This window comes from Aquarana catesbeiana, linkage group LG09 (genome assembly GCF_042186555.1).
Source record: "Aquarana catesbeiana isolate 2022-GZ linkage group LG09, ASM4218655v1, whole genome shotgun sequence".
Classification (NCBI taxonomy): Eukaryota; Metazoa; Chordata; class Amphibia; order Anura; family Ranidae; genus Aquarana; species Aquarana catesbeiana.
The window spans coordinates 76,900,318-76,913,591 of record NC_133332.1 but is presented as its reverse complement, the minus strand read 5'-3'; the positions used below and the strand labels follow the sequence as shown (position 1 = coordinate 76,913,591).

At 40.8% G+C, this 13,274-nt stretch overlaps 1 protein-coding gene across 1 annotated transcript; it reads left to right on the top strand.

Moving 5' to 3' along the window:
• The first annotated feature begins 4,770 nt into the window (after nucleotides 1–4,770).
• Nucleotides 4,771–11,682, top strand: LOC141107184 (olfactory receptor 5V1-like). Its single transcript, XM_073597923.1, has 2 exons — nucleotides 4,771–5,649; nucleotides 10,979–11,682. Exons 1-2 carry the CDS (start codon nucleotides 4,771–4,773, stop codon nucleotides 11,084–11,086), a joined length of 987 nt encoding a protein of 328 aa, XP_073454024.1. The 3' UTR covers nucleotides 11,087–11,682.
• Nucleotides 11,683–13,274: the final 1,592 nt, after the last annotated feature.

The following is a 13,274-nucleotide window of genomic DNA, read 5'->3' as shown; positions in this document are numbered from 1 at the left end:
CATAGACGCTACACAGTATATCTTTTCTGTAACAGAGGGGAGGATTCAAAGATTTGTGATTAGTGACTTTACAACCACTTTAATGTGTATCTCAATGTCCTAGGATAATCAGTTGCCTGACACACATTTGAACTGAATAGGTAGTGAAACTTCTACTGAAACACTACAGAAAAAGATTATTGAAACACTACAGAACAATGTGACTAACTGCTACAGCTACTGATTCCATGACATGCATCAATGAAAACCTTCACAGACAAACATACTACTCCACAGAACAATTTTTTCTACTTCTACACTTTTTGTGGAGTAGGGAACTGGTCTTCCCTTTGGTTAAGAGACCTCATCTTTCTCAACAAATTATATGGAACATCCCTTTGAATTACTGCATTTTTATTGTGATAATTTCAAAGCCTATGATAGACAACGATGATTGACAACGTTTCCCACATCTAGGGATTTCAAACACATGGGACTCTAAGGATTGTTCACTGAGTATATATATCACTCCTTTTTTCAAAATTGCATTTCTTGAACAGGTGATAGAAGAAATATCCTGTATATCAGAATCTTGTGTATCACATTTTCTACTAATGGTGCATGTACTATTTTTACTACACTGAAAAAAAAAATATTCTGTTGGCTTGTAATTTTGACATAACATTTTTTATAATTTTCAACATAAAAATAAATGTTAATTAATTTACTTTGATATTTTAAGTACCTTACTTCATTTTCATTCGTTCTTAAAACACACCTTTTATATTTACACAAATAATGTATAATATTGAGTAATCTGGACAAAACTTTTAAGGTATGTGCATTTCCATATTCTAATTGAGTTACTTTTACTTAAAAAAATTATTTTTTCATTTGACTGAAATAGTGGGACGCATATGTTTGCCAAACTTGCAACCGCATGAATTTTGATGCTGTATATTTTAAAGAGTTTTGGAACTTTAAAAGCCTGCACAAGGCAGTTCCCATACGGAATTTTTCCAAGTCACTACAAAGCCATGCAATGCCATTGAAAGGTAAGAATGAACATTGAACAAATTATCGTTCACATGCTTTAAATGTTGCTTAACATACCATCCAAAATGTTTATTTTATTTGCAGATTAATATACTTATATTAAATGGACATACATCCGCTGTAAGCACCTATTGAGACAACTCACTTGTGCACATGCAAAGTTTGAGCTTACTGCATGCGGCAGAACACAACCAAGATGCAGGGTGAGGGACCGCCAGCTGTTAAGCTTAAAAACTATTTTGTGGCACAAATATGAATGCTTCAGCTGGTTCGGTTTTTGAGGTATTGGAATTCAAATTCAGATGTAACATTAAGCCCCACCCACTTTGCACCCAATGTTATTAAAATTTAAAAACAAAGATAGCATTCGTTTGCACTGAATCTGTGCCGATTTGTGCTGCAAAAACTAACGTATGTGATGGTTTGGTTTCAGAGATATTGCGCTTTATAGTTGATGAAACCTCTCCCACTTTGCACCACATGTTATTATATTTGAAAAAAAATTTATACAATTTGTTTGTGCTGATTTGTACCACAAAAACAAAATGTCTTTATGTTCAGTTTTTGAAATATTCGACAGTCAATGTTAGATTATGTAACCTAAAGCCGCACCCACTTTGCATTATGTTATTACATTTCAAAAACAAATATACCATATTTATGCCACATTGGCAGGAAAAACAAGCATATTGGTATAGTGTTTTTTTTTTTTTATATAGCACTCTCATTTTGTATCAGAAAGTATGATTATGGGACTCATTTATGCTTTTAGCCTGAGCTACCCTGAAAACCTAAAATATACCTTTGAATTTGTTCAGAAGATCATTTTAGAGCTAGATGTGGAGAATCTATCTTCAAAAGGTCACACTTTAACCGCTGGATGACCAGCCACCGTCATTATACTGCGGCAGGTGGGCTCTCCTGTGCAAACCACCCTAGGTGTACGCCGGTCTTTGCACAGGAGATAGTGGGCGTGTGCACCCACCGAATGCAGTGGGGAGCGCGCCCGCGGGTCCGGCAGACTTGATGTCTGCCGGTGACCCACGATCGCGGTATACAGAGGCAGAACGGGGATCTGCCTACGTAAACAAGGCGATTCCCTGTTCTGCCAGATGATATGTGAGAGATCTTCTGTTCCCAGTGATTGGGAAAAGCTATCTCTGTCATGTCCCTTGTAGCCCATCCCCCCTACAGTTAGAACACCCCCAGGGAACACACTTAAAACCTTGATCACCCCCTAGTATTAACCCCTTCTCTGCCAGTGTCATTTATACATTGATCATTGCATTTTTATAGCACTGATCAATGTAATAATGTCACTGGTCCCCAAAAAGTTTGATTTGGAGTCAGATTTGTCCACTGCAATGTCTCAGTCCAGCTAAAAATTGCAGATCGCTGCCATTACCAGTAAAAACAATAAATAAAAATAAAAGTCCCTAAATCTATCCCATAGTTTGTGGACGCAATAACTTTTGCGCAAACCAATCAATATATACCTATTGCGATTTTTTTTTTGTTACCAAAAATATGTAGAAGAATATATATATGAGCCTAAACTGATGAATAAATTAGTTTTTTTTTTATATTTTTGGGGGGATATGTATTATAGCAGAAAGTTAAAAAAAATTTTTTTTTTCAAAATTGTCAGTCCTTTTTTGTTTTTAGCGCAAAAATAAAAACCGCAGAGGTGATCAAATACCACCAAAAAAGCTCTATTTGTGCAAAAAAAAGACATCAATTTTATTTGGGTGCAGCGTCACATGACCGTACAATTGTCAGTTAAAGCAACGCAGTGCCGTATCGCAAAAAATGGTTCGGTCATTAAGGGGGCAAATCCTTCAGGGGCTGAAGTGGTTAAAATGCAAATTACTTTCCTAAAAAACTTAAAAAAAAGTTAATACATTATGTATTCTATGTTCTTTACAGATATACTGTATATACATGTGTGTGTTTCAGTTTGATTTGTTAGCTGAGAAAGAGGCATTTTTTTCTTTTTTCTTTTTAATTGTTTACATTTACATTTGATGCTGCTTTAATAATATTACATTTGTAACACTTTATAAATAATAAATGTTAATTTGTTTTGAAAGCCTGTTTCATGAGACTATTCCTTTTTTAATAACCATGTTATTGTATTATTTTTATATAAAAACCTTCAAACATATATCAAATACATTTGGAAAATAAGTTATACCAACTTAATTACCGGTAATGAATTAATATTAAATAATATTCAGTGATATTCAGTGATATTATATTATATTAATTAATATCATTGAAAACTAAGTAACTAATTAACTAAGTAATAGGGCAGCACAGTGGTGTAGTGGTTAGCACCTTTGTCCAGCAGCAAAAGGGTCGCTGGTTGGAATCCCGACCACGACACTACTGGTCTGCAGTTTGCATGTTCTACCCTGTGTCTGCGTAGGTTTCTTCCCACACTCCAAAGACATGCTGGTTGGGTAATTTGCTCCTGTGTAAGTTGGCCCTAGTATGTGTATGAATGTGAGTTAGGAATCTTAGATTGAAAGCTCCTTGAGGGCAGGGACTGATGTGAATGTACAATGTATATGTAAAGCGCTCCATAAATTGACAGTGCTATATAAGCACTTGAAATAAATAAGTTAATGTAAGTGTTACTAACTTAAACTTTTCTTTAAACTGGAAAAATTTAGTTGGCTTTACTTGAACCTTTACTTAAAACAACAAAGTTGAAAACATGAAAAGTCTAATGAGTCAGACAAAAATAAGTTTAGTTGACAGTACTTAAAAAGCTGATGCAAATAGTTGCCTGATTTTTTTTTTAGTAAACCCAGCACAATATTTTTTACAGTGTATCATGTTTTATACTGTGATTAGGATTAGCCATTTAGGCTAGGATTTATTATGACTATTTTCTCTTAACCAACTAGTTACTAAAATTCACAGATGCAGGGCTATAGTTAAAGCACATCTAATCCCAAAATCAAAAACTCATAATATTGCGGGTTTTCAGTGTTTAGATGAAGTGCCTGAATTCATTTTTTTCAGATTTTTTTCCTTTTATTTTTATCTATCAATTTTATTTAGTCCTGTGAATACCATACTTCCTATACTCCCTCCTCGACTCCATGGGACAGACAGAGAGTGTAACCCTACACCACCCTTTACAGAACAAGAAAAAAATTTGGGGTTTAGAATCACATTACTTGATGATTGATGTGTTGTATCTGTGAATGTTTTACTCCGTTCAAACATCTCAGTTCATATTGCATTAGTATGGAGGAGATGACTCTGTCTGAACATGTTACTATATTTTAGTATATATCAGTATTTTGGAAATCAGAAGATGAAGCCTATTTCAAAGTCATACCGCATTATTATGTTCTTCATGAACATGTCAGAAAAGACATATTTGAGGACCTGACAGCTGCTATAGCTTATCAACCTTTCCATGGTATTAAGTAGATTGAACAACATAGATAATGGGGTTGTTATTAGTTCAGGGGGAGTAATGTAGAGCATTAGTGCTCATCTGTCCAGTAGAATATAAGACACGTGTGCTAGTCAGTTTCAAGAGGGTTGCGTAGGTAAAAGACTGTCAGTCATCAGGTGTGGTGCGTGTGTGTCCTGCAGGGTGAGATCAAATGTATTTTTTGTACAGATATGGGATACTTGCATGTGGCATTCTTGATACCAAGGATTCTCTGGATAAGCATATATTAATTTTACAGCAGTCACATAGAAGGCTTTATGATGGAGCAAACAAATTTGAGTGTGACAACTTATTTCATTATAATTGGGTTCTCAGACTTTCCTGTGTTACAGACTGTAATATCATTTCTGGTTCTTTTTGTTTATCTTGTCACTGTCAGTGGTAACATGACAATTCTTCTGCTGGTCTGCCAAGATCAACACCTTCACACCCCTATGTATTTTTTTATATGTAACTTGTCTATTTTAGACATTTGTTGCTCAACCAACAATCTACATAATATCCTCATCAGTTCAGTATCAAGAGACAACACCATTTCTATTGCTGGTTGTTTAATACAGATCTTTATATTTATATCCTTAACATGTGCCGAGTTGCTTATTTTGGTGGCCATGAGTTATGATCGCTATGTAGCTATATGCAGCCCTCTATATTACAACATGATCATGAACTTTCCAGTTTGTACCTTACTTGCAATTTCATGCTGGGTTTTAGGAGCCCTAGAAAGTATTCCAATTTTTTGGGAATTATTCAAGTTAACTTGCTTTAGATCAAACACCATCAACCACTTTTTCTGTGATATTATGCCAGTAATGAAGTTGACCTGCAGTGACACAACCTTCTTGGATTTTTATATTCTTACCTTAGGAGTTTTAGTTTCAGCTTTCTCTCCATTTCTATTCACAGTTATTTCCTATGTCTTCATCATTGTCTCTGTTCTGAAGATCAATACCACCACTGGAAGACATAAAGCCTTCTACACTTTTTCTTCATACCTCACAGTCTTCATCCTACTGTACACAACTCTTGCTATCCAGTACCTGAGACCACATTCAGTAATCAACTTAGACTCCAATAAACCGGTTTCCCTGTTAAACACAGCCACTGTATCTCTTCTAAACCCACTTATTTACAGCTTAACCACTTGCCGACCGCCTCACGCCTATATACGTGATCAGAGCGGCACGGGCAGGCAAAATCACGTACCTGATACGTGATGCCTTCCCGCGGGCGGGGGGTCCGATAGGACCCCCCCCGGTGCCGTAGGCGGTCGGCTCTTGTTCGCGGGCGATGAGGGGTCAGGGGGAGGCCATCCATTGATGGCCACCCCCTCCCGATCGCTCCCAGCGAATCAAATGCTTCCTCTCCCTCTGTAATGTAAACAGAGGGAGAGGAAGTGATGTCATCTCTCCTGGAGCCGGTCTTTTTGATCCGACGCCGAGGAGAGAAGACATCCAAGTAAGTGCACCAACACTACACTTCCAGTAGAACACGCAGGCACACTTTTCACCCCCCTGTCACCCCCCGATCACCCCCCTGTACCCCCTGTCACTCTGACACCAATAGCAGTGTTTTTTTTTTTTGCATTGGTGTCAGTTTGTGTCAGTTATAAGTGTTAGGGCAGTTAGGTTAGCCCCCTTTAGGTCTAGGGTACCCCCCTTTAGGTCCAGGGTACCCCCCTAACCCCCCCTAATAAAGGTTAACCCCGTGATCACCCCTCGTCACCAGTGTCGCTAAGCGATCGTTTTTCTGATCGCTGTATTAGTGACACAGGTGACGCTAGTTTAGGGAGGTAAGTATATAGGTTCGCTGTCAGTGTTTTATAGCGACAGGGACCCCCATATACTACCTGCTAAAGGTTTTAACCCCCTGATTGCCCCCTAGTTAACCCTTTCACCAGCGATCACCGTATAAGTGTTACGGGTGACGCTGGTTAGATAGTTTGTTTTTTGTAGTTTATTATAGTTTATTACAGTTTATTATATTTTATTATAGTTTTAGGGCACCCGCCATTTATTACCTTTTAAAGGTTTAACCCCCTAATTGCCCGGCGGTGATAGAAGTTAAGTTTTTAGGATCAGATAAGGTCTGCGTCGCCCCAGGCAGCATCAGGTTAGCGCCAGTACCGCTAAAACCCACGCACGCAGCATACACCCCCCTTAGTGCTATAGTATCTGAACGGATCGATATCTGATCCGATCAGATCTATACTCCCCAGCAGTTTAGGGTTCCCTGAAACGCAGTGTTAGCGGGATCAGCCCAGATACCTGCTAGCACCTGCGTTTTGCTCCTCGGCCCAGCCCAGCCCACCCAAGTGCAGTATCGATCGATAACTGACACTTACAAAACACTAAGCACACATAACTGCAGCGTTCGCAGAGTCAGGCCTGATCCCTGCGATCGCTAACAGTTTTTTGGTAGCGTTTTGAATCAGTCGCTGACAGTCAGGAGCTTTTTTGCCTGTGAGTCTCACTAGTGTACCCCTAAATTTAGAGGCCAAAATGGCAAATCGAAGGTACACTAGTGAAGAGGCCTACAGGTTTCTAAGCATGACAGATAGTGAAGAGGAAGTCACTCATCTGTCAGATTCAGGCTCAGAATACGATCCTGTAGAGGACAGCGGCTCCATGACAGATAGCTCTGACGACGGAGTTGTGGTCCCTGCTAAGGTCAGGTGTACCAGACCCCCAACTTATTCTGTCCTTGAAGTGCAAGAACCGCAGGGCTCTCGTATGGAGCAGAGAAGTACTAGTGCCGCTATTCCTTCTGGTGAACTGGCAAGCACCAGCGGCCTAGTACACCCTGGTCGTACATCCAGCACTGCAGTAACACTTGGTGACGTGGCGAGTCCCATAAGTGCAGTTCAAGCTGGCGAGGTGGCAAGCACAAGTAGTGTCCCGCTGCCACCAAGAAGACGAACACAGGCCCGTCGTGCCCATAGTGCCCTTCCTGCTGGATTCGCCAATCCGAATTGGGTACCCACCACTTCTGCAGCACCCGTACTTCCCCCTTTCACTGGCCAACCCGGAATTCAGGTGGAAACAGTTGACTTTACGCCACTGGATTTTTATTCGCTGTTTTTCACCGAAGATCTCTATAGATCTATTGTGGACCAAAGCAATTTATACGCTGGTCAATACATCGCCGCTAATCCCCAGTCCTCCCTTGCCAGAGATTGGAGACCAATTACGGTCTCCGAATTTAAGATCTTTCTGGGCCTTTCCCTCCTCATGGGGTTGAATAAAAAGAGTGAGTTGCGGTCATATTGGTCCACTGACCCAATTTACCATTCACCCTTGTTCTCTGCCTCCATGGCCAGGGCACGATACGAGCAGATTTTGCGGTTCATGCACTTCAACGACAATGAACTCTGTCGTCCTCGTGGAGACCCTGCATACGATCAGCTCTACAAAATTCGGCCCCTCGTAAACCACTTCAACCAACGTTTTGCAGACTTATTTACTCCCCATCAAGTTGTCTGCGTTGATGAGTCCCTGGTTAAATTTTCTGGCCGCTTGTCATTCAAACAGTACCTTCCCAGCAAGCGTGCCAGATACGGGGTCAAGATGTATAAGCTCTGTGACAGGGCCACAGGCTATACATATAGTTTTATGGTTTACGAGGGCAAAGATAGTCACGTAGAGCCGACAAACTGCCCTGACTACATAGGAAGCGCTGGCAAGATAGTGTGGGACTTGGTGTCACCCTTATTCGGAAAGGGGTACCACTTGTACGTGGACAATTATTATACGAGCGTGCCACTTTTTAGCCACCTTTTTGATCATCAGATTGGAGCATGTGGCACCGTGCGACCTAATCGCCGGGGCTTTCCCCAGCGGCTTGTAGATTCCCGTCTTAGGCTGGGGGAGAGAGCCTGCTTGAAGTATAATAATTTGCTCGCTATGAAGTGGAGGGATAAGAAGAATGTTTTCGTTCTCACCTCCCTTCATGCAGACACGATGGTCCAAATTCCTACGGCGACTGGTGTTGTGGAGAAACCCCTCTGTGTCCACGAATATAACCTTAATATGGGAGGGGTGGATCTCAACGACCAGTTGTTGGCGCCGTACCTAATTGCCCGTAAGGCCAGACGCTGGTACAAAAAAGTGTCTGTTTATTTATTTCAATTGGCTTTGCTGAATGCTTATGTGCTATACAGAGCTTCAGGACGGACTGGATCCCTCCTTAAATTCCAGGAAGAGATCGTCAGAGCCCTTCTGTATCCAGACGGTGCTCCACCTCACCATCCCCAACCAAATGCAGTAAGCCGGCTGCATGAGAGGCATTTTCTTTATGCCCTCCCGAGTACCCCTACCCAACGAACCCCCCAAAAAAGATGTCGTGTCTGCAGCAAGCGCGGATTTAGGCGTGACACCCGGTATTATTGTCCCCTCTGTCCTGGCAATCCTGGTCTTTGCATTGGTGAATGTTTTGAACGCTACCATACACTAGTGGAGTATTAGCGTAGGGTACAGCACTGCACAGACTAGGCACACTTCCACAGGGTCTCCCAAGAGCTGTCGTATTTTGAGAGACCCAAACCTGGTACCAGTTAAAAAAGTTAAAGTTACAAAAAAAAGTGTAAAAAAAACAAAAAAAAGTAAAAAAAAAGAAAAAAACACAAAAAAATATATAAAATAAAAAAACCAAAAATAGTTGTTGTTTTATTGTTCTCTCTCTATTCTCTCTCATTTGTTCTGCATTCTATACTGCAATGTTTTATTGTTATGTTTTTATCATGTTTGCTTTATAGGTATGCAATTTTTTTATACTTTTTTTTTTATTGTTAACCACTTTTTTGTTTTCAGGTACGCCATTCAGCTGCAGAGCGGATTTATTTATCTTGACAGCAACAGCGTTTGCTCCCACGATACATAAAGCCGTGACTCCAGCGCTGTCGGAGGTGATTTCACCACCACAGTTACATACTTCAGCATATATGCCGAAGCGTGGGGGCAGCAGTGGGTGGAGGAGCGATTTGCTCCTGCCTTTTGTGGGAGGATGCCCCCATGCTTTGGCATATATATTTTTTAGGTAGGCACAGGTTGCGTTAAATGTTTTATTTTTTACTATTTTTTTTTGTATTTTGCTTTGCAGGTATGGTAAGTATTACTGTTATACTGTAATGTTACTTTGTTTTTTTGTTAACCATCATTTGCTTAGCAGGTACGCCATTCAGTTGCAGCACGGATTTATTTATCTTGACAGCAACAGCGTTTGCTCCCACGATACATAAAGCCGTGACTCCAGCGCTGTCGGAGGTGATTTCACCACCACAGTTACATACTTCAGCATATATGCCGAAGCGTGGGGGCAGCAGTGGGTGGAGGAGCGATTTGCTCCTGCCTTTTGCGGGAGGATGCCCCCATGCTTCGGCATATATATTTTTTAGGTAGGCACAGGTTGCGTTAAATGTTTTATTTTTTACTATTTTTTTTTGTATTTTGCTTTGCAGGTATGGTAAGTATTACTGTTATACTGTAATGTTACTTTGTTTTTTAGTTAACCATCATTTGCTTAGCAGGTACGCCATTCAGTTGCAGCACGGATTTATTTATCTTGACAGCAACAGCGTTTGCTCCCACGATACATAAAGCCGTGACTCCAGCGCTGTCGGAGGTGATTTCACCACCACAGTTACATACTTCAGCATATATGCCGAAGCGTGGGGGCAGCAGTGGGTGGAGGAGCGATTTGCTCCTGCCTTTTGCGGGAGGATGCCCCCATGCTTCGGCATATATATACGGTGCATGTATGCCCATCATTAGAAGTGGGTGGATGAAGGGAGGTATTCTAACGGTGGGCATACCCACCGATCAATATCTTTTTTTCATGCAGCCCACAGGCTGCATGAAAAAAAAGTTTACAATGTATGCCCAACAAGGACCAGCAACGTACTGGTATGTTGCTGGACTTTGAGTGGTTATACCAGAATGATGCCTGCAGGTTTAGGTATCATCTTGGTATCATTCTTTTCAGCCAGTGGTCGGCTTTCTTGTAAAAGCAATCCTAGCGGCTAATTAGCCTCTAGACTGCTTTTACAAGCAGTGGGAGGGAATACCCCCCCCACCGTCTTCCATGTTTTTCTCTGGCTCTCCTGTCCCAACAGGGAACTTGAGAATGCAGCCGGTGATTCAGCCAGCTGACCATAGAGCTGATCAGAGACCAGAATGGCTCCAAACATCTCTATGGCCTAAGAAACCGGAAGCTACGAGCATTTCATGACTTAGATTTCGCCGGATGTAAACAGCGCCATTGGGAAATTGGGAAAGCATTTTATCACACCGATCTTGGTGTGGTCAGATGCTTTGAGGGCAGAGGAGAGATCTAGGGTCTAATAGACCCCAATTTTTTCTAAAAAGAGTACCTGTCACTACCTATTGCTATCATAGGGGATATTTACATTCCCTGAGATAACAATAAAAATGATTAAAAAAAAAATAAAAATGAAAGGAACAGTTTAAAAATAAGATAAAAAAAATCAAAAAAATAATAAAGAAAAAAAAAAAAAGCACCCCTGCCCCCCCTGCTCTCGCACAAAGGCGAAAGCAAGCGTCGGTCTGGCGTCAAATGTAAACAGCAATTGCACCATGCATGTGAGGTATCACCGCGAAGGTCAGATCGAGGACAGTAATTTTAGCAGTAGACCTCCTCTGTAAATCTAAAGTGGTAACCTGTAAAGGCTTTTAAAGGCTTTTAAAAATGTATTTAGTTTGTCGCCACTGCACGTTTGTGCGCAATTTTAAAGCATGTCATGTTTGGTATCCATGTACTCGGCCTAAGATCATCTTTTTTATTGCATCAAACATTTTGACAAAATAGTGTGTTTTAGTGTATTAAAATTTAAAAAAGTGTGTTTTTTCCCCAAAAAATGCGTTTGAAAAATCGCTGCGCAAATACTGTGTGAAAAAAAAAAATTAAACACCCACCATTTTAATCTGTAGGGCATTTGCTTTAAAAAAATATATAATGTTTGGCAGTTCAAAGTAATTTTTTTGCAAAAAAAAATAATTTTTTCATGTAAACAAAAAGTGTCAGAAAGGGCTTTGTCTTCAAGTGGTTAGAAGAGTGGTCGATGTGTGACATAAGCTTCTAAATGTTGTGCATAAAATGCCAGGACAGTTCAAAACCCCCCCCAAATGACCCCATTTTGGAAAGTAGACACCCCAAGCTATTTTCTGAGAGGCATGTCGAGTCCATGGAATATTTTATATTGTGACACAAGTTGCGGGAAAAAGACAAATTTTTTTTTTTTTTTTTTTTTTTTTGCACAAAGTTGTCACTAAATGATATATTGCTCAAACATGCCATGGTAATATGTGAAATTACACCCCAAAATACATTCTGTTGCTTCTCCTGAGTATGGGGATACCACATGTGTGAGACTTTTTGGGAGCCTAGCCGCGTACGGGACCCTGAAAACCAAGCCCCGCCTTCAGGCTTTCTAAGGGCGTAAATTTTTGATTTCACTCTTCACTGCCTATCACAGTTTCGGAGGCCATGGAATGCCCAGATGGCACAAACCCCCCCCCCAAATGACCCCATTTTGGAAAATAGACACCCAAAGCTATTTGCTGAGAGGTATAGTGAGTATTTTGCAGACCTCACTTTTTGTCACAAACTTTTGAAAATTGAAAAAAGAAAAAAAAATACGTTTTTCTTTTCTTTCTTCATTTTCAAAAACAAATGAGAGCTGCAAAATACTCACCATGCCTCTCAGCAAATAGCTTGGGGTGTCTACTTTCCAAAATGGGGTCATTTGGGGGGGTTTTGTGCCATCTTGGCATTTTATGGCCTTCAAAACTGTGATAGGTAGTGAGGAGTGAAATCAAAAATGTATGCCCTTAGAAATCCTGAAGGCGGTGCTTGGTTTTCGGGGCCCCGTACGCGGCTAGGCTCCCAAAAAGTCCCACACACGTGGTATCCCCGTACTCAGGAGAAGCAGCAGAATGTATTTTGGGGTGTAATTCCACATATGCCCATGGCATGTTTGAACAATATATCATTTAGTGACAACTTTGTGCAAAAAAAAAAAAAAAAAAATTGTCACTTTCCCGCAACTTGTGTCAAAATATAAAATATTCCATGGACTCAACATGCCTCTCAGCAAATAGCTTGGGGTGTCTACTTTCCAAAATGGGGTCAATTGGGGGGGTTTGTGCCATCTGGGCATTTTATGGCCTTCAAAAATGTGATAGGTAGTGAGGAGTGAAATTACAACTTTACGCCCTTAGAAATCCTGAAGGCGGTGCTGGGTTTTCGGGGCCCCGTACGCAGCTAGGCTCCCAAAAAGTCCCACACATGTGGTATCCCCGTACTCAGGAGAATCAGCAGAATGTATTTTGGGGTGCAATTCCACATATGCCCATGGCCTGTGTGAGCAATATATCATTTAGTGACAACTTTGTGCAAAAAAAAAAAAAATTCTCACATTCCCACAACTTGTGTCAAAAAATAAAATATTCCATGGACTCAACATGCCTCTCAGCAAATAGCTTGGGGTGTCTACTTTCCAAAATGGGGTCATTTGGGGGGGTTTGTGCCATCTTGGCATTTTATGGCCTTCAAAACTGTGATAGGTAGTGAGGAGTGAAATCAAAAATTTATGCCCTTAGAAATCCTGAAGGCGGTGCTTGGTTTTCGGAGCCCCGTACGCGGCTAGGCTCCCAAAAAGTCCCACACATGTGGTATCCCCGTACTCAGGAGAAGCAGCAGAATATATTTTGGGGTGCAATTCCACATATGCCCATGGCATGTTTGAGCA